The 23,837-nt window shown below is 40.3% G+C and overlaps 1 protein-coding gene across 1 annotated transcript; it reads right to left on the reverse strand.

Annotated features, from left to right (window-relative positions):
• Window positions 1-9,990: 9,990 nt before the first annotated feature.
• csnk2a2b (casein kinase 2, alpha prime polypeptide b) lies at window positions 9,991-22,934 on the reverse strand. Its single transcript, XM_073472260.1, has 12 exons — window positions 21,908-22,934; window positions 21,338-21,449; window positions 20,847-20,948; window positions 18,257-18,307; window positions 17,961-18,020; window positions 17,743-17,826; window positions 15,745-15,855; window positions 15,407-15,508; window positions 14,896-14,996; window positions 13,379-13,527; window positions 12,910-12,993; window positions 9,991-10,669 (listed from the first exon to the last, which is right to left on the reverse strand). Exons 1-11 carry the CDS (start codon window positions 22,009-22,011, stop codon window positions 12,917-12,919), a joined length of 1,053 nt encoding a protein of 350 aa, XP_073328361.1. The 5' UTR covers window positions 22,012-22,934; the 3' UTR covers window positions 9,991-10,669; window positions 12,910-12,916.
• Between the last annotated feature and the right edge of the window lie 903 nt (window positions 22,935-23,837).

Genomic DNA, 23,837 nt, shown 5'->3' on the forward strand with positions numbered 1-23,837 from the left:
ATATTTTCAACGGAATAAGAGATGTTAGAAATACAGTCAATCAGATTTGGATAATAAACTTTTTTTCTCTTTAGTGGATGTTATTCACCAAAGGGTATATTCTGACTATTGGGTCTATATTAAGATATAATCTTGAGGTTATTTAATATTGATGTTTAATTAAAGTAAGTAAGTGTTAGTTATATCATGATTTTGATTTTAAAAATTACGAAATAAGGCAGATCTAAAAAAAAAAAGCAAAATGTACCCTTTGGTGCATAACGTCCAATGGGGTGGACAGATGTCCTGTCACAGAAAAAAAAAAAAATCCAAGTTATGTAATTAAAATCAGGATAAAAGCATTTCTAACAGCTTATTTAGTTGCAAAGTATTTTGTACCAGTAAGAGGATTTAACAGTTATTCCAGATGTACTTGGTGTATTTACTCATCTCTCTCCCAATCTGAATTTATGAAGCCATATCAAAAAATGACTAAGAGAAGAGAAAGGCAATAATCAAACAGAATTGTGGACAGAGCTTTGGGGGTGCATGAAATGGTTAAAATAAAATACATGTCATCAGGTCAATATCCCAAATACCATGAAGTCTGTATTATGAGGGAAAAGATATTCAAGCGCAGTCTTCTTTAATGAAACCAAATCATAAAGCCAATGAAATTCATTATTTATATTATATACAACTGAATGCATCTGTGCTATTGAAGAGTGGAATATAACAGATCTGAAAACAACAACTGTCACAAAACTGTCACAAAGGCTTTGAGTTTGTACAGAAGAGGATTGGGAATATTTAGTATCATATCATATCATCATTTTAAAGTTAGAAGAGTTCAGGGATAAAGGTCAAGAGAAAAGTGAAGAAAAAAGTATTCAAATCTCTGTATATTCACTTATTGCATTATTGCAAATATTGTAATCAATCTCAAAATTTAAATAATTTTGCATGGCCCTATTATTGTTTCCACTGAAATGGAATTAACCCTATGTATGTATGCAGGTGTACATGCATATATAACATGTGTTTATATATAAATATATATATATAAATATATATATACACACGTTATATATGCATGTATATATATATCAGCTGATATATATATCAGCGTATAGTATCTATGCATCTAATCTAGATATGTACAACATATGACAAATTCCTCTCTTCTCTTCCACCTTGACTCCCAGTTTGCATCCTGCTATGCCACTGCTCAGCCCCTGCAGCTGTTTGGGAGAGAAAACCGAGGGGGCCACTATATGGCAATCCTCACATACCGGGGCCCTCGCTGCACCCCGCGTCCCCGCCTGGTGTGCCACGCTCCGAAGATGACCCTGAGACAGATCTGTCGCACGCTGAAGGTGATGAGGCAGGTCAGGCACAGAGAGGCTGCTGCTGCCGCTGCTGCTGCTACTTCCAGGTGAGGAACTACTCTGCTGCAGTAACCTGGAACCTGTTGGCGCTACAATTTGCACTTTGCACTTTGCAATTTGCAAGTATCTCAAATTTCATGGCGATACAACAAATAGTGGATACTTCAGTCTGGACTGAACTTGTTGCTGTACGGCAACTAGAATGGCTTAATATTGTGTACTATGAAATGTTTGGATAACATTTTTATAGCCAAAACACGTTAATTAGCACTAAAATCTAAGATAAAATGAGAGAAATGTAACAGATAAAATATATTTCTTTCCACTTCTTAGAGAAAGATAGTTGATTGTTGAGTCTCATCCCCAGATCAGCAGTTAGGACCTGGGTGAGACTCAACAATTAACTGTGTTTCACCAGGAAGTCACATCTTGTTGCTTTAAATAATAAGAGTATACTTTACCACAGTTTTGAACATTTGGGAAGCATAGTAAAGTAGTAACTAACTCTTTGTCAACAGTTTAAAAGTTGTAACTGATCATGTTATTAATGGTTAATAAATACTTACCAATGCTGTATTGATCCGGTATAAACCAATAATAAGAAGAACCAGTTTTGAGTTGTCAGGTTGTAAAAATAAATGTTGGCTGTTTTTTGTGCTTTCTATTTTGTAAAAATGCAGTTATAAATGTTTAAATGTTAGTTATAAATGTTTAATAAGTAAATAACAAATTAATTTTGGGCCACATCCAGCCATTTTGTGGAAGTACCATCAGTCAAAGGGATTCTTCACAACCTGGCAACCCTGAAGTTATTCTTATTAGGATATAAGTACAGATGTGGGAGCTTTAGTGCCACAAAAGCTGCAACCTAGGCTTATAATGTTTATTTATTTATATTTGTGGTTAAGCATGGATAGTTATGTGGACTATTATTACATTATTGATGCACTTAGGGTCTGTTTGGCTGCCCCAGACTGGACTGTGATCACAGCAGTGGTTCTATCAGTCGAGGCCACAGGAGTCTACAGTTAATAATTAAATAATCTTGTGTCCTGACCAGAACAAACACTCAATCACACTTCCTCCTCTCATTTCTCTGCCTCTGTGTCTGGTTTCTCCCTCTGCACAGGAAGCAGGGGTCTGCAGCTCTGGCCCCGGCATCGCCAGGAAACAAGTCGGAGAAGAAATGCGTGCCGAGCTGTCTAAGACATAAACGCAGTATAAAGCGTGTTGGCTGACCCAGGAGCCCCCGAGGGACCGCAAGCAACCCTTTAAAACCCAGCAGAACCCCGTTTGCAACCCAGTTACAACTCTCACAGTGACTGGGAGATCAGTCCTCCAATGGAGAAGTTTATTCAGATTGCAATTTGGACAGCTAGTCCTGTGACTGAGGATGTTGGAGGACAATGTTCACTTGATTTGCGGTCCATCAGAAGAGAATGGAATGATATTTTTCCTACATACTCTGTGTTTAGAAAGTGGAGCCTCTGTAGATTTTTTTAAAAGAATAATATAGCATAAACTACCATTTTTAAAGGACTTCATGAGTGTTTTTTGTTGTTGTTGTTGTTGTTGTTGTCTTTTCATTTCATTTTTTGTTTCCCTTCAGTCTCCAGGACAAACATCACTTTTCCATCTGATCCTCTGTAAGAATTGAGGAGTGAAATTCTAACAGGCTCCTCCTCCTCTAATCTTACTCCTACCCACAAGATTTTTTAGTAGTAGTTTTTTTTTGTAGCTTGTTTGCTTTGTTTTAATGTCATTCAGTACATACATTTGTGTAGTTATTGAAGAAAAATGTGTCCCACTCTTACGCTAAACACTACTGTGCATGTTTTAAAATATGAAGACCTCTTGAAATATAGACATTGATAACCAGCACACATCACATAAAAAGGTTATGCTTTGATGATATCTGACAAATGTGGTCCCAAATGAACAGTTTAATGTGAATGAAATGGCAGCTGTTCTCTCTGTTCTTTGCATGCTGTGTTGTTTTTGGTAAGTTGTCTCTTAAATGTGCAATAAAAGTTTAAAGAAATCAATCATAACAAATAGTGACTGCACATCCATTCTTTCTCGTTTATATGAAAAAACACCATGACATTAAAACTGAAGTATTTATTAAGGGTTTAACACTGGAAATCTTTAACTGACAGTGGCCACACAACAACATCATTAGATCCTGGTTAAAGTGTTGCTGATACCTTATTGGTGCACGGAAGTATGTGACATCACACATCTCCTGTTGAGCCCCTCCTTCTCTAAACTAGTGATATGAGCACAGACAAGAACTCTAATACACAAATCTCTCATGTGAAATAACTAAAAAGCTGATTGACAGGATTAGTCTAGAGGGCCTTTAAATGTTGTCTTTAGACCAAAGATACTCATAAGGACTTCCACATAATAACCACAAATATTGGAGCTAGTTATTCCTATGGAAATACAGATTCTTATTCACAAACTGCAATATTTAACTCAGAGACCACAAGTTTTAGATCAATCAAATTTTGGTAGTGTCTATGACACATCTTTAAATGACACATCTTAGCTGGTAACAGACAATAATAAGTCGGGATTAATGTATTTCTGGAATAACTCCAAAACAAGATGGAAAACAAACAGCTCTGACATATTATCATGTGGTAATGTTGTTATGGCTAAACTTTCCCACTTACACATCCAGCAGACGGGGAGCAATAAGCATCCATTTAGAGTTGTATTTCTGGCCACTTGATGAATATGACGTCTCCTTTATAACATTTGGGAGGGAGTCAGAGAGTGAGGACAGAAGGGGGCAAACAAACTTAACATTTGTGCCCGAGTCATGTCAGATTAACCTTCATCAGCAATGGTGGTTAATGGTGTATTCACCACCAGCGAAGCAAATTTTCACTCATTTAATAGTTAATTTGCCTCAAACACCAGATTACTACTTTGTACACTTTTGCAAGCAACAGCATAAAACCAGGTTTGTTGTCTGCGTGTTTGAATTCAGGTCAATCCCCAAACTCAGCACTCACCAGACTTTGAGTCTCTCTCTTCTCGTTCCCCTCGTCTCTCTGTAACATAGTGTTCATGAAGTTAAGTAGATTTTCTCTCCAGCTCGAGTCTGGAGTCAACATTACAGTTAACACTCAAAAATGCAGGTCAATTCTGTGGATCACTGCTGGAGTCAAGTTGAGAAACAGGAGTGAAGATAAATCCAAATTTTTATTCTTAAAATGTGGTTTATGGCTCTAGATCAAAGCCAAGTCTAATTTGACTTTGGGTGATTATTCCTCCAGAAAGTCAGGCTCTGTCCCTGACTCTCTCCTCCAGAGCAGACCGGTTAATGTTATTAAGCCCAATACTTTGGTTTATGACCTCAGGCAGGGCGTTCCAGGGCCCCTCAGCTTTGGAACGCCCTGCCTGAGGAGATAAGGTTCGCAGGATCGGTAACTTCTTTTAAATCACTTCTTAAAACCCATTTTTATAAACTTGCCTTTATGTGATGTCGTCCTTTTGTCGTCCTTTTGCTTTTGCTCCTACCATTTGGGTTTATTATATTAATTTATTTGTTTTGTTTATTTTACCTATTTGATTTATTCCATTTCTTTATTTTGCTTATTTTATTCATTTTTATCATTATTTCTGTTCTTCAGTTATTTGTTTCAAATTGTTTAACTATAAATGCCATTTATTTTGTTTGTCCTCTGCAATTTTGCTTTGTTTTGTCAAAGCACTTTGTAAACTGTGTTTTTAAAAAGTGCTATATGAATAAAGTTTATTATTAAATACTGTACATATTTTACATTTAGCAGACACTTTTGTCCAAAGCGACTTACAGTAATTCATACATTCATACACTGATGGCGGGGGCTGCCATGCAAGGTGCCGATCAGCACATCAGGAGCAATTTGGGGTTCAGTATCTTGCCCAAGGAGACTTTGACATGCAGACCAGGGGAATCAAACCAGCAACCTTCCGACAACAAGACACTGGCTTTACCCCTGAGCCACAGCTGTTCTTTTTGTTGACTGCTTATTAGCAACTGTTAGCTTGGAGCAGATAGCGAGCATGGTAAACAAGATACCTGCTAAACATCAACATGTGAACATTGTCATTGTTAGCATGTTAGTATAAGCTCTACCATATGATAAGTACAATCTCACAGAGCCACTAGCATTGTGGCAGACTTCTAGATTTGTTTAAATCTACCATCCATGCAGATATGTTCAAATTTAACATCTTCTGATCTACACCAAACACTTCATGTATTATCCATCTTAAAAATTAAAATAAACTACGTCACTAAAATGATATTTATGATTTACAAAATTCCATCAAAATTCAATAAATTGCAGATGAAATGGCATTTTAGTAAACACTGTCTGTAAAACTTGTGTGTGAGTGATAATCACGTGAAGCAAAGGAGAGGTGGTCAGATGGAAAAGTACAAATTGAGAAGGGACACAAGGTCTAGAAGTTACCAATTTGTTTACTGCCCAGAATTATTTATCTGTTGACTAAATACTATGGAAACTACAGCTCACCTGTACCTTTGCACATCCGAAAACAGGGAACTGACTATGTGTGTGTGTGTGTGTGTGTGTGTGCGTGAGAGAGAGAGAGAGAGAGAGAGAGAGAGAGAGAGAGAGAGAGAGAGAGCTACAGAGAGACCTGAGCCTGGGCCCCTATGACCGGACAGCAGCCACTGCTGATCAGACAAGTCTGCTGCTGAATGTTTCATGGCCAAGATGCTAAAACGGTAACGCAGTGTTCCTGTGCATCGGGGTATATGTCTCTCTCCATAGATGTGTGTGCATGTGAGAGTGTACCTGAACGTGAGCGAGGAGTCAGGTTGTACAACAGGAAGCCAAAGCTCTGGTTTCTATACAAGAAGGAAGCTGATATGTCAGACTTACAACAAACACACACAAACACACTCAACAACAACAGTGACCTGTAAAAGAGAACTATATGGGCTAATACAGTGTAAGTAATTATAACAGTATGCTTCAAAATTATTATATAGTATAATTAATTTTAGTTCTACTAAGAGTAAATCAGTGTTCCTGGTGTAATATTAACATACAGTGTCAGTCTGAAGGATGGTTGAATTATCAAAAGGTGGTAATACTAAAATTCAGCACTGCTAAACATCACAGTGGCAGGAATCATTTTAAAAATGGTATCATAGGTTTTTAAATCGCTGCATTTTCCTACCTTCCCACAAGAACTTAAATGCACCAACGAAAAATAATTTTTAAAATGCGACCTCCAACATATGAATTGTTCAACCTCAAATCATGGAATAGTTTCACAAAAACTAAGAATCATCTAGGGTTACACAGTTCTCTAAAACAGCTCTGTAGTAATGTTTAAAGTAAGCGTAGTTGATTTACGGTAAAGGAACAGTTCAACCAAAAATGCTAAATCAGTCATTATCTAGGCTACTTCCCGTCAAGCCAATGCAAAGTCGGGGGAAGTTTCGTAGCCTACAAAACATTTTTGGAGCTTTGCAGCAAAATGGTGCTGCAGCATTCTCCTAAACAACTGAAGTAGCTGGGAAACTGAAAATGACATGAAATGGCTTGGGTTTTTTTTACATTTTAAAACAACCCCCTCTACTTCAGTTGTTTAAAGAGAATGCTACAACGCTGTTATGCTGTGAAGATCTAGAAATATGTTTTATGTATTTTTTTTATTTCCAACAAAAACAAACAAACAAACAAAAACACTCTGATAAACCTACTTTAGCCTGCCCGAACTAACAGCAGATAAACAAAGTAGTGACAAGCAGGCGAACATAGTGTCGCTGTCAGCAGGAGCCATTAGGTTTAAAGCTGCATTAACAGATTATTTGGCCACTTGGAGGCAGCGGAAACCAGTTGTAAACACGATATTGACACATTAGCACCTTTTAAAGTTTACATGTTGAACCTTTTCACACATCCAGCAGATACAGAGCCACATTATCATTTCTTTGAATCATGTTTGTGTCCACCTCATGAATGTAAGTCCAGTATCGACTCTATATCAACTGTTTGGGTCTCTACCAAGTCCTGTGGGAAAATTGTGTCTCTTTACCTGTTAAATGCTCCACTGTGTCCACCAGCTAGTCTCTATGCTGTTTGGTGCTATCAGGTGTATTGTGAGTTTGTGTAATTAAAGAACAGACAGAGCGTCATCCGTCATTTTAATTGCCTGTGAACTACTCGTAGCAGGTTTTCCACAACTCAAGCTCAGCTTTCATACTCAAACACTCACTTACATGCTGAGTTCATCAGCTGATTGGTGTCGGCCACTCTCATTAAATAGGCCAGTGTCTGCTCTGTGCAGGTGTGCTTGTCTTACTGTACAACGTGAGCTTTGCAGAGGTCCACACGTCATGTGGAACATTTTAGTCAGGTTTAGTTTTCAGTGTGGGCTACAGCACATATCAGGGTGGAGGATACAGGTTGGGGTTTAAAATAGAGTCAGTGGAAGGTTTTCACTGATTACATGTCTCTCTGCGTGGGAGTGGGAGTGATGCTGAAAGAGGACGGCAATTTAAGCTAAAAATAAAATGGCAAGAAGGAAGGAAACAAAATATTCCCAACAACCGATGTCAGATTGCACTGTCTCTGTTTTTAAGTCTTATTCTAAAACCTATTTGTACAGAACGGATTGTCATAAATGGCTAATTGTGCTTTTATCTTGCGTGTGATCTCTCTTTAAAGCCCCACTCAAGTCAAAATTGTATCTTTCTTCCTCTTTCTGCAGTTGAATGTTTGAGCTTCACCATGTAGAATGATGTCAGTGCAGATTTTGACACTAGAAGGCTGTTTTCATATTCAATGTTCAAAGTGTAAATTTCCTCAGTGCTCATTGAAAATCCAAGGCAGGTCATTGAGCCGGATTGGTGACATCACAAATAGTTGTGAAGTCAATCATGAACCCTATTTGCACAGGACTGGTATTACCAGGGGACCTCATGTGAATTAGAAATTACCACCTCACGTTTTGTTTCATGTGGCACATCAGCACAAGTTAAGCAAAGTCTATATTTTACTCATATTTACTGACATCACCTCCTGGATATGATGTCAAGGCTCTGCGTAACATCCTTTCAGAAGTGAAACGTCTGTTCTACAAAAGCCACATTATTAATGTAGTTTAAAGTTGATTTGCCCACTTTCTGCATGTGTTACAAACATAAATACACAATACTTTGTCACTGTACTTGAATATAACATTTTGCTGCTCCAAACCTTCAGTCACTCATTTAAGCATCAATCCAGCCAATCACACAGCACAGCTATTGACTGTTTTTCAACATATTACAGTATGTAAGTACTGTGGTCAAATTTCTTAGTTGTTCAGTTGTCTGACAGCAGAAACAGAAGTACAATCCAAAATCATCACCATGCCAAATTGCTCGGGCTAGAATCACATGACCTCTGTGTTAGGCAGAAGATGGTAGGGAATATTAGGTTGAATTTTTACTTTACAAAATACAGACATGACAGAATCGCACAGGACAACAGACAACCTCTGCAGTTATTTCAAAATATTAGAGGTCTCTAAGTAACACTAGTCCTGTGTGAATAGAGCTATGGTCCAATATTCCACAGTGTGAGTGATGTAGAAACTTGGCGCCTCCAGTGCACATATACTGAGACAGTGAAATAGGAGACATCTTGTGTCCAACAATTAAGGCGATATGTAACTTTTTAAAACTAAAATAACAGCTTCAAATCATGTTGATGGTACAGTGTCTTGTAACAGGGTGAATGGTCTCTGTCACTTGTTTCTGCACTATGTAACTTCAGTGAGAGGGTAGGATCACAGCGTTACATACATGTTTACTTCAACATACAAGTTTTCAACACATAACATTGTTATGACGTAATGAGTTTTGTTTGTAGTTGTTAGACCTGTGATCTGTATTTACAACAGTGATGTTGCACTCAGAAACTATGTGGGGCGCCAAATTGGCATGCCAATTTCTAGATGTTGCTTTAAATCTGTGAGATGAAAAACATTTGCAAATTTGTAGAATCTTGACTCTTTAATGAGGGAGGAGTAGGTGTGAGGAGGATTTTATAATGGTAAAACATTTTTGCAAACACCCATGTCAGACACATATTTTTATATATGCCTAAATACACATGTGGAGGGGATCTTTAATATATACACCCAGTTTCCAGTTTATTAGGTACACCTACCTAAAACTAATGCACTCCAATACAACAGTTCTGCAACAATTCCTCCTTCCATGAAGGTTACAATATACATATAATATAGCTATTTATCTTTTTTTGGTTAGTGTTGTTCCTTTCACGTCTCTCACTTGTCGTGTTGCATCACCTAATAAAAAAAGTTATAATATTCTTTTCTTTTCTCTTTTTTACTGTTTTAGAGAGGTGTTGATTACCAGCCTTATCAGCGTGGCTTGTAATGTTTTCACCTTGTGGGTGTGTGTGTGTCATCATGGCAAAATGTGGTACTGTAGACACCTTTTGTAGTGGGAACTAACACAGATGCAATGTGGAGTATTTTGCCAGGTGTTTATATGTCTGTCTGTCCATATGTGGCAGAATCAAATCAGAGCAAAATGTAACAAGCAATAAATTCACTCTCGACACAGGCAGAGTTCATCTAAATAAAAATCATTTATTTTTCATTAATATTATTATTATTATCATCATCATCATTCTATCTAGAGAGAGTCCACCATGCCGCTTTCAGTACTGGAGTAGTGCTAAGACGTCTGTCTGTCTGTTGGGGGATACAGGATGGTAGGGAGGAGGGGGGGCAGACAGACGGATGGATGAACAGGTCGGGAGGGGAGGGGGGTTGGGGCTCATACAGGCTCACACTCCTGTTCATTCTCCATGCTGATGCAAATAAAGAGGGGCTGACATAAAGGAGGGATGACAGAGAGGAGGAGGGACTGAATTGTCTTTAAAAGTAGTTTGTCCTTGTTGACCTACATGAGACTGAGCTGGGAGGAAAAAGACGATTTGGGGGACGACGGGGGAGCAGCTTCAAGCTCATTGGTCAGGCTGCTGGACAGGGAACCAGGACAAGCCAATCGCAGACTGATACAGAGGAGGAGGGTGTACGTATACATGTCTGCATAAGTGTTTGTATAGAGGGTGTGCTTGCATTGACGTGTATGTATTTGTGTGTGTCTGTGTGTATCCGTATGCACATATCTGAGTATGTAACTGGTCAGAGTTACTTTGATCCATTGTCACTGTACACTTGTCAAAGTTACTGTCACAACCGGGTACAAAGTTGAGGTAACAAACATCCTTCTTCTTCCACTTCTGCAGAGAGAAAGAGAACATAAGAGAGTGAGGAGGAGGAAACAAAAGAGTGGACATGACATTTCAACAGGCATTGTATCTGCAAGGTTGACCTTTCTTCTGATCAAATTACTGTAATAAAAACCCATCATTGGCTGTTTATCCTTATTCTCCTCATTGAATAGAGTTTGTAACACTAATAATATCCCGAGTGGCAATCTTGTAAAAAAAACAAAACATTGTTGTCTGAAAGCGGAGAAGAAAAACAGAAGTTGACTGGTTTGACACCCCAGCAGTAATTATTTGGTTGAATGGTAGAAAAGTGACATTAAAATGTAACTCAATGTGACCCTGGAAAAAGTGTTTGGCCGCTAGGTTGAGAAGCTCATTTAACATAAATCAAACCTGACGCTAGCTACCTGAGCATAAACACTGCCTAAACTGTATTTTGAATATAATCTATTTCTATTACATTTACTGTTCACCTTTTACAGGACGTTTTAAACAAATATCTTTACTAGATGTTGTTTGGTATTTTGATAATATCCTATATCTAGATTAAAAAAATCAATATTCCAGTGCACACCAGGATACGAATGACACTTTTAACAGTTACAGGTCGGTGGTTTGTACTGTTATATATTGTGGAATCTTATAGATTCTGTATCTAGTCTTCTGCAGTACAGTGATCAGATCAGCCTGATTGTGTATTCTGATGCAATCATTTTTTGTATCTCATTATCTTATGCAAAATGGTTTATAGTTTTGTGCAGTGGAATTGAAGTGGCTATTGCCTATTATTGCTTTTTTTTTTTATTAATCGATGAAGTGTATCTATTGGGGAATGTGACCTTGTTGGATTCTCCCTGATCAGCACCTGATTACTGAAAGATACACCTGTTGGTAATCACGCACAGAGCGAATCTGATGAAACAACATGCGAAACACATAGTTCGCTCCCTCTTGTTTCAATGTAACTGTTAATAAATTAGTGTCAATTATATCCTGGTGTGTGCTGGAATATTGATTTTATGATCTACTCTGATTTGCCCTGTACTGGCTGCACCCAGAAGAGAAGCACTGCTGTGCACGGGGTATCTTCCATTTGTTTTAATATTATATCTATTCAGTTCTACTTCTTTCATTGCTTATTTGTCTTTTGCCATAGATTTTATACAGATGTTGCTAAATGGCTTATTTATTATAATTACATATACAGTATATATATTATGTTATATTTGTTCATTTAATCAAACTAAGCCGGGGAGCCAGTGGCTCTAGAGTTTGTCTGAACTGGGACCTTGGATCACAGTGTGGGTCACCATGGGCAACCGGGCCCAGCTCAACTAGATTTGGCAGCTTGACGTGACACTGAATACGGCTTGGCACTAAACTGGGTCTGAACACAGCCTCCATGACTGCTGGAGGTCAGTTTGACAACAGGCAATACAGTACAGAGGTGATTTAGACCATGGCTGAATTCAAACGTCCACCCTCTGGTCATGCAGACTGAGCCCTCTCATTCTTCAGTCATGCGTACTGTGACATTTTCAATGTAATCCCATCAAGTCTGCAAGGGTATGAGACTGTAAGGCTAGAATAAGCCTCTTATGGACAGTCCTAAAGACTACAATATATGTACAATCTGCAATCTGTACATCTATATATTTTGTATCATGATGTGGGAGGAAATGATTTCTGAACGACGTGATTCAACTAACATTTTATGAAGTAATTGTTTCAAACATTCATAACAAGAACATTAATGTCACGTCCGTATTGCAATGAATTGTGGGCAATAAAATCATGTCCACTGAAGACCACTGAAGTCCCAGGCAAACTCTCTCTAAGTCTACAGAAAGTCTGCTTGAGGGCTTTTGTGGACAAGATGAATTGTGGGTTTGGTAGCACTCAGCGCCCGTGAAGTGCGATCACACCCGCAAAGTCCACAAGTCTGCAAAAGTGGTGACATCTGGACAATATCCTCTTGCCGGAACAAAGTGTTATTATGAGGCAGGATAGGCTGTGGCTAGCTGGTTAGCATGCTAACTTTAGTAGACATCTCCACAACACAATACACAGATGTCTTTGTAACGTGTTGTTGTTTATTCATCCTGTTGATGATGTGAGTTCACTTATTTAGATGTTTTAAACTAAAATAGTCACTGTCAAATTCTACATGTAGTGGCTTTAATGGTGTATATTACATAAAGAAATCATCAAAATACACCGTGACCAGTGAGTAATCTTCAAACTGTTACCTGTGTTTCATCGTGCTGTAGTGTTGCCACTGGAAACCATGTTGTTGTCAGAGTTCGACAGAGACTGCTCCTTTATTACTGGGTCTGCAGGAGGAGAGAAATGACATTTTAAGACTTCCTTAACAATATATGTTAATGCTACTTTGAGTTTAGGATCATCTTTAAAACCCAGAAAAATACTATAGATAAATGAGCAGAAGAGCCAGAGGTTCACTTTAATATTTACACCAGGAGCACCTGAAGCCTGATATTGTGCTACCTAGCATTGTGCTATCCAGCAAACAATATTTTCTTTTATGCTGCACTTACCTGACTTTATCACAACAACATAGGAGTTACTGTTGACTTTACATTATTATCAAACTTACGTTTAGCTTGTGCTACAAACATCTAGAAAACCCCAAAAGGCTCACTGTGTATGTGTGTGTTGCCTGTGTGCACTGTGTGTGGAAGTGTGTGTCCTGCTTACAGAAGTACGGGTGCTCCATGGCCTCTGTGGCAGTCAGTCTCTGTTGGTGGTCGTAGCGTAGCAGCTTGTCCAGCAGGTCCAGAGCTTCGGGACTCACCAGGTGCTGGTTCTCTGTCTGCACAAACTGTTCCCAGCGCTTCCTGCTCTGCCTGTGGGCACACAACAGCCACTGCTGAGGGGACATGTACTGATAGTGCCACTAATACCAACAGTGACATTACTGACCCATATAATGAGATTCTCTTGTGTCCTGTATTCTGGTTTGTTTTTGCTATTTTTTTCTATTATGCTCATATAGGATGAGCATTGACTGTAAACTGTAGAGTGTGGTCCTATCTGATTAGCACATGACAACAGAAAGAAAAACTCGAGGACTCAAATTTATTCCAACAGCTGAGCAGTGGGAACTAAAGCAGCAGTGAACAGTGAGCGTTTACTTCCAAGTGCTGCTGCAGTGACACAGAACTTAAAGGCACCCTGTGGAGTTTTGAACACGAGTGGTGCTGTGGAGTGGAGTCTGGCCGATATATCAGGCAGGATATATATATAGATTTTTTTAGGGGTAATTTATAATTCTATATATTTAAAATATTCTGGCCCCATCCCACATTTGAGGGATCATAGTGTGTGAATTCAGTTGTCGGCTTCTTTCCAAAATAAAATACATTAAAAACAATTAAAAGATAATAAATTAATAAATAAATAAAGTAATGTTTTGATAAGTGGGTCCCTGTTTTTTTTTATGCACAAATGGACACACATTTCTTCAGCATTGCAGTTGGCAGTGATTATGCACCAAGTAATGTAACAAGAAGTCAGAAAAAGGCAAAGAAAAGCTAGCTGATATTGACATGGATTTAACCAAATCAGGTTTCAAAGGCTTCAGGGTAACACACAGGTTCTGGTGAGAAACATTACATTTTAAAGAAAAATCAACAGTGTACCTTTAAGACTGTATAAGTGTGGCTCAAAATGGTGCTAAAGACGTTTCCCACCAAATTCCCCCTCAGCACATTACATAACAGGAGCAATAACAAGGAGTTGCAGTGGAAAAGGTGAACTCATGTTTGTAACTACCACTGTGACGCAGTTTCAACCCAGCACGCTTATAAAGGCAGGCAGGACAACATGTTTCTTTGTGTGCTGGAAAGTGAAAGTCAATGGTCCTAATCACGCGTGCCAGGATTACGAGGATAGATCCTATAATGGGGCTTTCTTTTCCAGATGTAATATGCCTTTTATTTGTCTTTGATGGGACTGTTTTAAGGGGCCAAGTGTGAGTCAGAAGAGGGCCAGCAGCACTGAAAGTTTAAAAATATCAAATTAGCACTTTCAGTGAGTCGCTCAAGGACTTCAGCAGAGCGGGCGTTCTTCGGCTACTTCACGTTAGTGCTCATCAGGATATTTTTAGCCTGTATTCGGTCTTGACTTCTACTTTAGATTCAGTTCCAGAGCAGCTACTGTATGTCACAATAAGTGGGATGGAATTGCCAGAGGTAAAGTCAGAGTGGACTTACTGTCCCAGCAGGTCTTTGAAGCGCGGGTCCAGTTCGATGTGGTATTTACGCAGGTAGCCAAACAGCTCGTCTGTCCCCAGGACCTTGGCGATTCTCACCAACTGGAAAACACAACAAACCGGAGTTCAAACTCTAACCCTTGACAAATAAAGCTATGCTCAAGATTGTTAGCCTCTTAGTTAAATCTAAGAAATCTCCTCGGAGCTCTAGTTCTGTTTGTGCTGAATGACAGCGCTCTCTTTCTGATTAAACTGTTGACACGTGAGAGTGAGGCACAACAGATTACAGGTTGTCTCCATTACATGTTTTGGACATCCTGTACCTAACTGAGACACGGGATGCACCAAACACCTCTGTGTGTGCACAGAAGTGAGCCAGACATTTAGATTTTTTCCAGTATGTGTGCATGAAATCAGTAAATAATGATCTGCACTCATCTGTTTCAATCAATTTGAGTGAGCTGCTGTTGTTCTTGGTGTGTGTGTGAGCTGCACATGTGTGTCACAGGTACCTGGTCGTAGTTGTCTTGTCCATGGAAGAAGGGCTCTTTCTGAAAAATCATACTGGCCAGCATACAGCCCAAGCTCCACATGTCTAGACTGTAATCATACATCTGAAACACAAAATCATCAAACAGCACTGCCGATGATGAGAACACAGGCGTCAGGATTATCCATGTGTGGTGACAACATTGTCTCATCAATGTGTGACTGCAGGCCTTTTAAAAATGTATATGTTGTGTGTACATGTGTGTTCTTGTAAACGTGGCAGCGATACAGAAAGTCAAGTCTCTCTGATGGTTGTTTTAATGTGGGCAGATGTGTGTGTGGGCGTATGTGTGTGTGTTACCTGGTAGTCCACCAGGAGTTCGGGGCCTTTGAAGTATCGTGACGCCACTCTGACATTGTACTCCTGGGATGGGTGGTAGAACTCTGCCAAACCCCAGTCTATAAGGCGTAGCTATGGAAACACACAATTTATCCTCATTTAGCTTCACAGCCTTAAGACAGAATGTAGAGAAAGTGTGAATGAACAACACCATCAGGTGTGACCTAACATCACTGATCAACACACACTGGTATAAGGTGGAGGTGTGTGTGTGTGTGTGTGTGTGTGTGTGTTGCTGATGTATTCTGAAAGGGATGTTGAGTTATTACACATCTATGTTCAGCTGCTGCCCCCTACTGGACAAGGCCAGAAGTGTATTACTGGATTTAATATTGCATTGCTCAGCAGATAGTAGTGCATTACTCCAGCTACAGCTCAAGTTTCGATCAGTGGGATACGACAATGAAAATGAACAGTTGAAATTTTTCGTTTTTGGTGCTGTGATTTAATTTGTGTGTTTTTTCTGCACTCCAATTCCCAGAAACCCCTGCAGGCTCAAGCTCTAACTGTAGCCATAGCCAGTGAGTGGCTGTGGGTATGAGGTCAAAGCTTTGTGAGCCTTTATCCATCACACCAGCCTAACAGTAATTGTGTGCAGGATATATTTAAGTTAAACAATAAACATTACTGTCCGTAAAGACATTATTGACCCTGATTCTGCAGAGTTACTGGTTACAAAAGTACAAGTAAAGAACAGTACTTGAGTAAACTGTAGTTAGTTAAATTCCATCGCTGGTTATTATAGATTTGGACACTATGACTTTATTTTTAACTGTAACGGCATATTGGTTCCAAATATCTGTTATCAGTCTCCTTGATTACTAATAATCGGTATCGCCCCTAAAAAAACATATCAGTCGATCCCACGTAACGAGTAAATGAACTAAGATTGTGTTGTGCTTTACACACAGTAAAAAGCCTTGTTATATTTGTATCAAAATTAGAAATTCTAGTAACCTGACAACACAAGTGTATATTGGCAGATATATTGACATCCGAATTTTGAACTTACTAACATCAGTATCAGAAGCAACAACACAAATCAAGTATTGGCCGGGCTCTATTACTGATACCAATATATCTGTGACAGGCCAATATCGGCCAACCATTTCATTAATCAAGCTCTATTGTTAAGCTCTGCAGTTGGTTTACTTAGTTTAGTTTTAATTAAACAGGCCGATCTGTTTTCCTCTGTAAGCTGATATTTTAGTCACACTGTGCTGAGATTGCAGCTGAAACGTATCGTGTGATTTTGGCTATGGCTGTAGCTGTGGCAGTTTAGGCTGTCACACACTATTTTAATGTGTAACTCTAAATACAAGCCACAGTGAAGCTAGCTGGTCAATGTAACTATATTTGGTGCTGTGGAACAAAAAAAAAAAAACCCAGCCAGTCACAATCACAGCCACAGCTAACGTGACAACTACAGCAATAGCCATTGGCACCAAGAGCCATAACAAGACAACAATGCCCACTAGTGCTGTGCTACCAGCCAGAGGCTACAGCTTCAGTCCCAGCTTGGCGTTCCTCATCTCTCTCGATTGACACAGACTTTGTTCTGCCATAACTGCTCATGCTCATTAGTCGCCAGATTATATTTCACACTAAATGCATTCATTAGCTGGGAACAGAATGAACTGTGTTGCAGCACCCACCAACAGAGAGCATCAAAAAACCCACTAATTCAGATGGGAAATAAATCTGCTGTCATTTTAATCATCTCACGCAGACTGGACTCAAACACATTACAGAGACAACATGCTTATAAAAGCCAATGCTAATGCATTACTAACCCACAATTATCTAGCTCATTTTCAAATGTGGGAGAATATAACAGGGGAGTAATGAAAGGAAGACGAATGCCAGAGAGAAAATAAACAGAGAGAGAGCAGGTGAGAGATAATATTCAGAGCGTGTGTGGGTGTGTGAAAAAAAAGAACTATATGGGGCACCAACTACCTTTCTCAACTGGTGGTCGATCATCACATTGTGGGGTTTAACGTCACGGTGCATGATGCCCATACTGTGACAGTAGTCCAGAGCCTGGCAGACACAAGGAGCCCACATTAGCAGGAAATGTGTCATTTGAATTCCCAGGAATCTTGCCACGAATAGTGGGAACATTTCTGATTCATTAAATGTAACATTTAAAAAAAGAAATAAAAATCAAGTCTCACCTTCAGTAGTTCATACATATAGAAACGGATATCATAATCTGTCAACTTCTGGTACAACTCCTGTGGGGAAGAACAAATTTACATCAGGATTTGAACCGAAATTTGAATTTCAAATTAGTTCCAGGAAAAAGCTGATGCCCCCCTGAGCCATTTGCCCCCTACTGATCAAGACACTGCAAAATGGGACGTGATAAACAGGCAGCAGGGTCCAGTGAGGGCACAAAACATTCAATGTGACCTCAAAGACCAAACAGCAGACCCCCGAGATTCATGCAGAAGAGAGGTGATCATTGTACCTTGAAGTCTGTGTTATTGATGCATTCAAAGACGAGCGCTGGAGTTCTGGACTGTACAGCCACCGAGAGAGAGAGAGAGAGAGAGAGGGAGAGAGGGAGGGGGGGTGGGGGGAGGCAGAGAGTCGAAATCAGTCAAATAAAAATCATCAACAGTAAAAAATGAGCAGGGAAGAGCTCTTTGCTGATTCAGTCACCTGATTAATCACAGATTTAACCGCACCGTGATCTGAAGCTTGATAGACAGACAGGCAGACACTGCTGCTTGATTTCAGTCTAATTCTCCAAAAACTTTTAATATAATAATGACTTTCTAACCACTGGAGTTCTAAGGGAACGTGATCCCACACAAAGGCTAAGTCAGTGCTCTTCCATGGCTTCCACCTCTGAAAAGTTCAACAAAGAGACTTTCAGTCTAGCACAGACTTCAGACTAAAAATACATGAAAGTGGCCCATTTGTTCCCCAAACTCTCCAGGTAATTTACTAAGTTTTCTGACTCTACTTCTTAGGATTTGACAGCTGCGAATTCCAGGAAGCCCGCCACCGTAAACCAAAATAATCACAAGACAAGTAAAAATAAAAAAGGAATTACAGCGTGTCTTACTTTTCCACAGCAACAGGTTTCACCCCCATGATGCAAACAATAATCACATCCAGTCTGTAATCAATCAGTGCCTCCCAAAAGTGATTATATAATTTGCAACACCTGTGATCACTTCTTAAATCCATGATTTCCTCAAACCCATCAGTACACTGCTGGCAGTTGCTTACTTGTGATTTAAATATCCTTATGTGACACAGATGTGAGGCAGCTGTTTGATCATATGCTGCAAGAGGAGTGTTTTGGGGGGATTGTTAAGAGTGACTGGAACAAAAAGAAAAGAAATGCCACCTAAAATTTTCTCATACAAACTTCCAGTGGATATTGTATTTATTCATTACTACATTAGGGATGCACAGAGAGAGGACGTCATAGTACTGGTGCCAATATTGCTCTAATCATGTTGAGATTCATTTCATATTAAAAACTGTTTCTCTGTCAGTGTTGTTCTAAGAAATTCAGCCACTGTTTTCTGTCCCGCTCCTTCAATTTGTTGTGGTGATCTAATGCCACTATATAAATAGAGGAGCAGGGTCCTTCCCCTCCTGGTGTTCCTAATGGCACCTTTTTTCAGAAAAAAAAAAAAATGTATATGGAGACAAATCATTTTTTCATCCTGTGTGAATGTATTACATATATGATGTTTGTCAATTTCAAAGATAATTTGGCAAGTAAAGACAGTCGGTTTGATATAAAGATCGTAAAGTACCATTTAGTTTTGTGTAAAAGCGCTCAGTGCACCACATCGTCTTGTGTAATGTACAACACTAACACCAACATGGCCGTCACCTTGGCAAAAGGAGTTAGTCAGTTCTGTGAGTCTGCTATTACGCAGGACTAACTCTACAAGGTTGTGGTTTAGGGTTGTGATGAGCACTAAAGGGGCACTGTGTAGTGTTGGAGAAGAAATTCAAACTCAGAATTTAAATATTCACAATATTAATGAGGTCAGAAATATTTATTTTTTCCACAAGTGAATAAACAAGCTGTTCTCAGAGGGAAATAAGGTCCCAGAACACTGTTTGAAGCTAGAAAGGTGGCAGGGTCCGCCACATATAAACAAAGTAAAACAGTATGAATCTGTGTTGCCCCTCTAAGGTCACCTTGTTTATTCAGTTCATTCAGTCATGAAAACAAACAGAGTTTGTTTAATTAGTTGGTTTAGGCAAAAAAAAAAAAAAAAAAAAAAAAATCAAAGATCTTTCTCTTCACATTAAAATTTCTTCCCCAAAACTACAAAGTGCTCCTTCAAATGAGACGACATCACTTACATGTCTTTCGGGTGTGTAGTTTTTCTAATTACTTACTTCCACACTTTTATACTTAAACGATGACTTTTTCGAGTTGAAAAAATTGTCGATTAAATTTACAAACACCAAATGTGTAATTCATGGCACAGTGCAAACAGATCAAAAAATGTCTCACACCATTAACTACTGTACATTGTTTCTGAAACAAGGTCCCATGATGGACCAACGGACGGGGCGAGACTTGGACTCTCTCCAGGGACTCATAGAGACACTAGTCCATGTGTACATGGGCATTTTTAAAACAAGGTTTTAAAACAAAAAAACGATCTCCATCCAGACAAGCAGTTTAGTGCCGTTTCAGAAAAGTCTCCATCTATACAACACATCTGAAAATGCATATCACATGGCCAGCTGAATATACTGGGCATACTGGTTGCTTTGTTCCAGAAAATACTATGAACAAGGCACAGAAGCAGGACTGCTCTTCACACAATCCTCCTGGATTATATTATTTTCAGTAGAAAATTGTCAGCAGCTGGAAAAAAATGCAGAATTCGAAATACTTTCAAAAGAAAATTAATTTAGCATGAAAAATACAATTGCTGCATCCGTAATTGTATAGGTGTGAAATCATGGCACCTAATAAAAAAAGCCAACTAATGTCTCTCAACAGTTTCAGTCCAACACTCTCCACTCACTCCCTCATCTCTACAGGACAGGCATGCCGTTAGCGGTCCTACCACTGGGTCTTTGACTGTGTCCACCAGTCGGATGATGTTGGTCCCTCCTCGCAAGTTCTCCAGGATCTTGATCTCCCGCTTGATCTTCTTCTTTTTGACGGGCTAGTTGCAGAGGAAAACGAAGCAAAGATTCAGAACAGAGGTCTTTGGGGTATAAGAAAAAAAATAATAAATCACATCATGATGTAAGAGCAGAGATGTTTTCCTGTGGGCTATTTCTGACTCTGGATCTCCAACCTGCTGATCCTGATTGACATGCTGCTGCTGCTGCTGCATTCTTTCCAGGGGAATGTTCGGCATTTTTGCACAAAGACTTACTTAAATAATTATAATTCAGTGTCAGGAGTTTTCAGGAATTCTAACAATGTTTGACTCATTCTTCATTTCAAACTATGACTATTACTATTTAACTCCATTTCAAGGGGAAGGCTTCACATCACACATACAGGAAAGACATTCAGCATTTAGCCCAAGGAGATCCGACTGCTCACCTTCAGGATCTTGACCACCACCTTCTCATTGTTGGTGATGTTGATTGCCTCGAACACTTCGCTGTACTTCCCTCTGCCCAGTTTACGAACCAGCTGGTAGTCCTCCTGGTTGCTATAGGGACAGACAGAGAAACAGTGCAGAGCTTGTGTGACTATGTGAGAACGAAGGAAGATTATTTTCAGCCTCAGCGTGCAATCAAGTCAGTGAGTAATTTCAAAAGTGTACTTGTCACTGAGATGAGCTTTGCTTGAGGGAATAAAGTGATATGTGGTTCTGAACTTGAGGTGGGTGTCATTTAAGTCAACAGAAGGGGTGAACATGGGGACAGAGATGGAGGTGAGGAAGGTGGTACACGGTGCAGAACTGCAGGGCAGTGGGCTGGGAGACTGACAGACTGTACTACCACCATGTCATCACACCCTCACAGCTAATGTTTAATAATAGGCACCCATCTGCCACACTTTCCCTCTTCCACCAACACACATGCATACAGGGATCCATTATCTGCGGTGGTCACACATCACATGCATGCAAATACAGCAACCTGCAGTAAATAGATATATCCTCACTTCCAGTTAGGTACGTGGGCCTCGTAGTCCCAGTATTCCCGGCTCTTCAGCGTGTTGACGTCTGCGTACACACGGGACTTGCTACCGGCCACCGGACCCGGCATGGCGAGACCCGAGGCTCGGGCGCTGCTGTGGGACGTATGTCACGGAGATCTGCTGGGGTGGTGGGGATCACGGGCAGACTGGAATTGCTGTGTGTGTGTGTGTGTGTGTGGGTGTGAAGTGGAACAGGCCAGCCAGCTAGCTTCGCTCTGCAGCCAGGCTGAGAGAAGAGAGGGGGAGAGGGGGGGAGAGAACCGGAGATTCCGCCCAGGGTTCGCCGCAGTCAGTGCGCGCCAAGCAGCGCTCCTTGGTCGGATTGTCAGAAGCAGCAGAGCCGGTGTCGGTGGGGCTCGGAAGGGGGCTGATGAGAGTCTGGGTGATAGTGCAGCAGAGGTTACACACAGGGACGGGGAGGCATCGGGGTGTTGAGGTAGAGAGGAAACGGACCCCTAAAAGGCCACAGAGGAGGAGAGGGGGTTGGTGATAATATCACGGGTTAAAACTCCGAAGCTCCTCTCTTTGTGGGCCCGAAATCCGAAACGTCAGGGGGGGGGACGAGTGGGCTTCCTGCGCTAGCCGATGGACGGTCGGGGTGGGGGGGTTGCCATCGGTGGTCCAGTGTAAGCTATCAATCAACTGTTGATGTGACTGATCGGTAGCGGGAGGTCGACCGGAGGGAGAGGGGGGTGGAGCAGCAGAGAGATCGATGTTGTTAGCTAATGTTAGCCAGCGATGCTACTTCAGCGCGGAGATGTCGCACCGACGGGGAGCGCTCGGCGCCGTGCACCACCATCGGCGGAGCCCGCGTCATGTGAGACCGGCTGTGCGGGGAAGCAGCGCCTCAGTGGCCCGGTACCAGACGCCGACAGAGGGCCCGGGATTCGGGGGTTTCTTGTACAGCCGCAGACCTCCCCGGTCGAAAGCGCAGGGAAGGAAGGCGGATTGCGATTGAAGAGGAGCGAGAGAGCCGCCCGGATGTGAAAGCAGCTGGCTGCCGGGGTGAAGAGGAGGAATGTGTCGTTCCACCGAGCGGCCGGGACACAGCGCCCTCTAGTGACGAGGGTGTGGTAGAGGGGCAGAAGTAGCTTAATGTTACACTGTTTTTTATTCGTATATTTAATTTAATTTATTTATTTAATTTTGACATGACATGGAGAAAAATAAATAATAATGGACAGCATTAATTATTATTATTTTTTTTAATAAAAAAAAGAATTAATGCCCCTCACCTGCCTTCTCCCACAGGCAGGTGAGGGGAGGGGTATTTGGTTGCAATCTGCTCATCAGATCCTACACACTGGACCTTTAAGTGTTTAAACAATATTAAAAACTACTGACTGGACAGTTGGGGAAGGGTATTAGCAGCACAGCATCTTGCCTCTTCCTGAGACATCAGCTACTGTGAAAAGTAACTAAGTATATTTGCTATAGTAGACCACTGTAAAAAATAAATCTTTTGAGGTACCTGAGTAAGCGATTTCCAACTCAACTCCACAACATCTTCATATGGAAAGATTGTACTTTTACTCCCCTACATTTACTTGACTTAACAGTTAGGGGTTTCTTTTTCATATATGACGACTTTTTTTATACAAAATATTACATAGTTTCATGAATATGATGTATTTCTTCACTACCCACTACAAAAATCATAATCACACATTAATGCACCAGCAATAATAAATATATGAAGGGGCAGGCCATCTTCCATGAGTCATTTTCTGATAATTGCAATACATTTTTTAACATGATGTTTCCAATAGACATAAAAATGTGAAGACTGCAAACTATGTGAGCTATGGCTAATGGCTTCATCTGTAACACTTAATCAACAAAGGACAAGTCAGAGACAACACCTGTCTAATCAGACGTTTTGCGGTTGTATTTT

This window comes from Pagrus major, chromosome 8 (genome assembly GCF_040436345.1).
Source record: "Pagrus major chromosome 8, Pma_NU_1.0".
Taxonomy (NCBI): domain Eukaryota; kingdom Metazoa; phylum Chordata; class Actinopteri; order Spariformes; family Sparidae; genus Pagrus; species Pagrus major.

Excerpts from the sequence above, each read along its gene's own strand:
- csnk2a2b (XM_073472260.1), bottom strand. The coding sequence starts at position 22,011 with ATGCCGGGTCCGGTGGCCGGTAGCAAGTCCCGTGTGTACGCAGACGTC. Across the intron at positions 17,827-17,960 it reads ATATGTATGAACTACTGAAG|GCTCTGGACTACTGTCACAG; the intron begins GTGAGACTTGAT and ends TGTGTCTGCCAG. Across the intron at positions 13,528-14,895 it reads TTCAAAGACCTGCTGGGACA|GCAGAGCAGGAAGCGCTGGG; the intron begins GTAAGTCCACTC and ends GTGTGCCCACAG.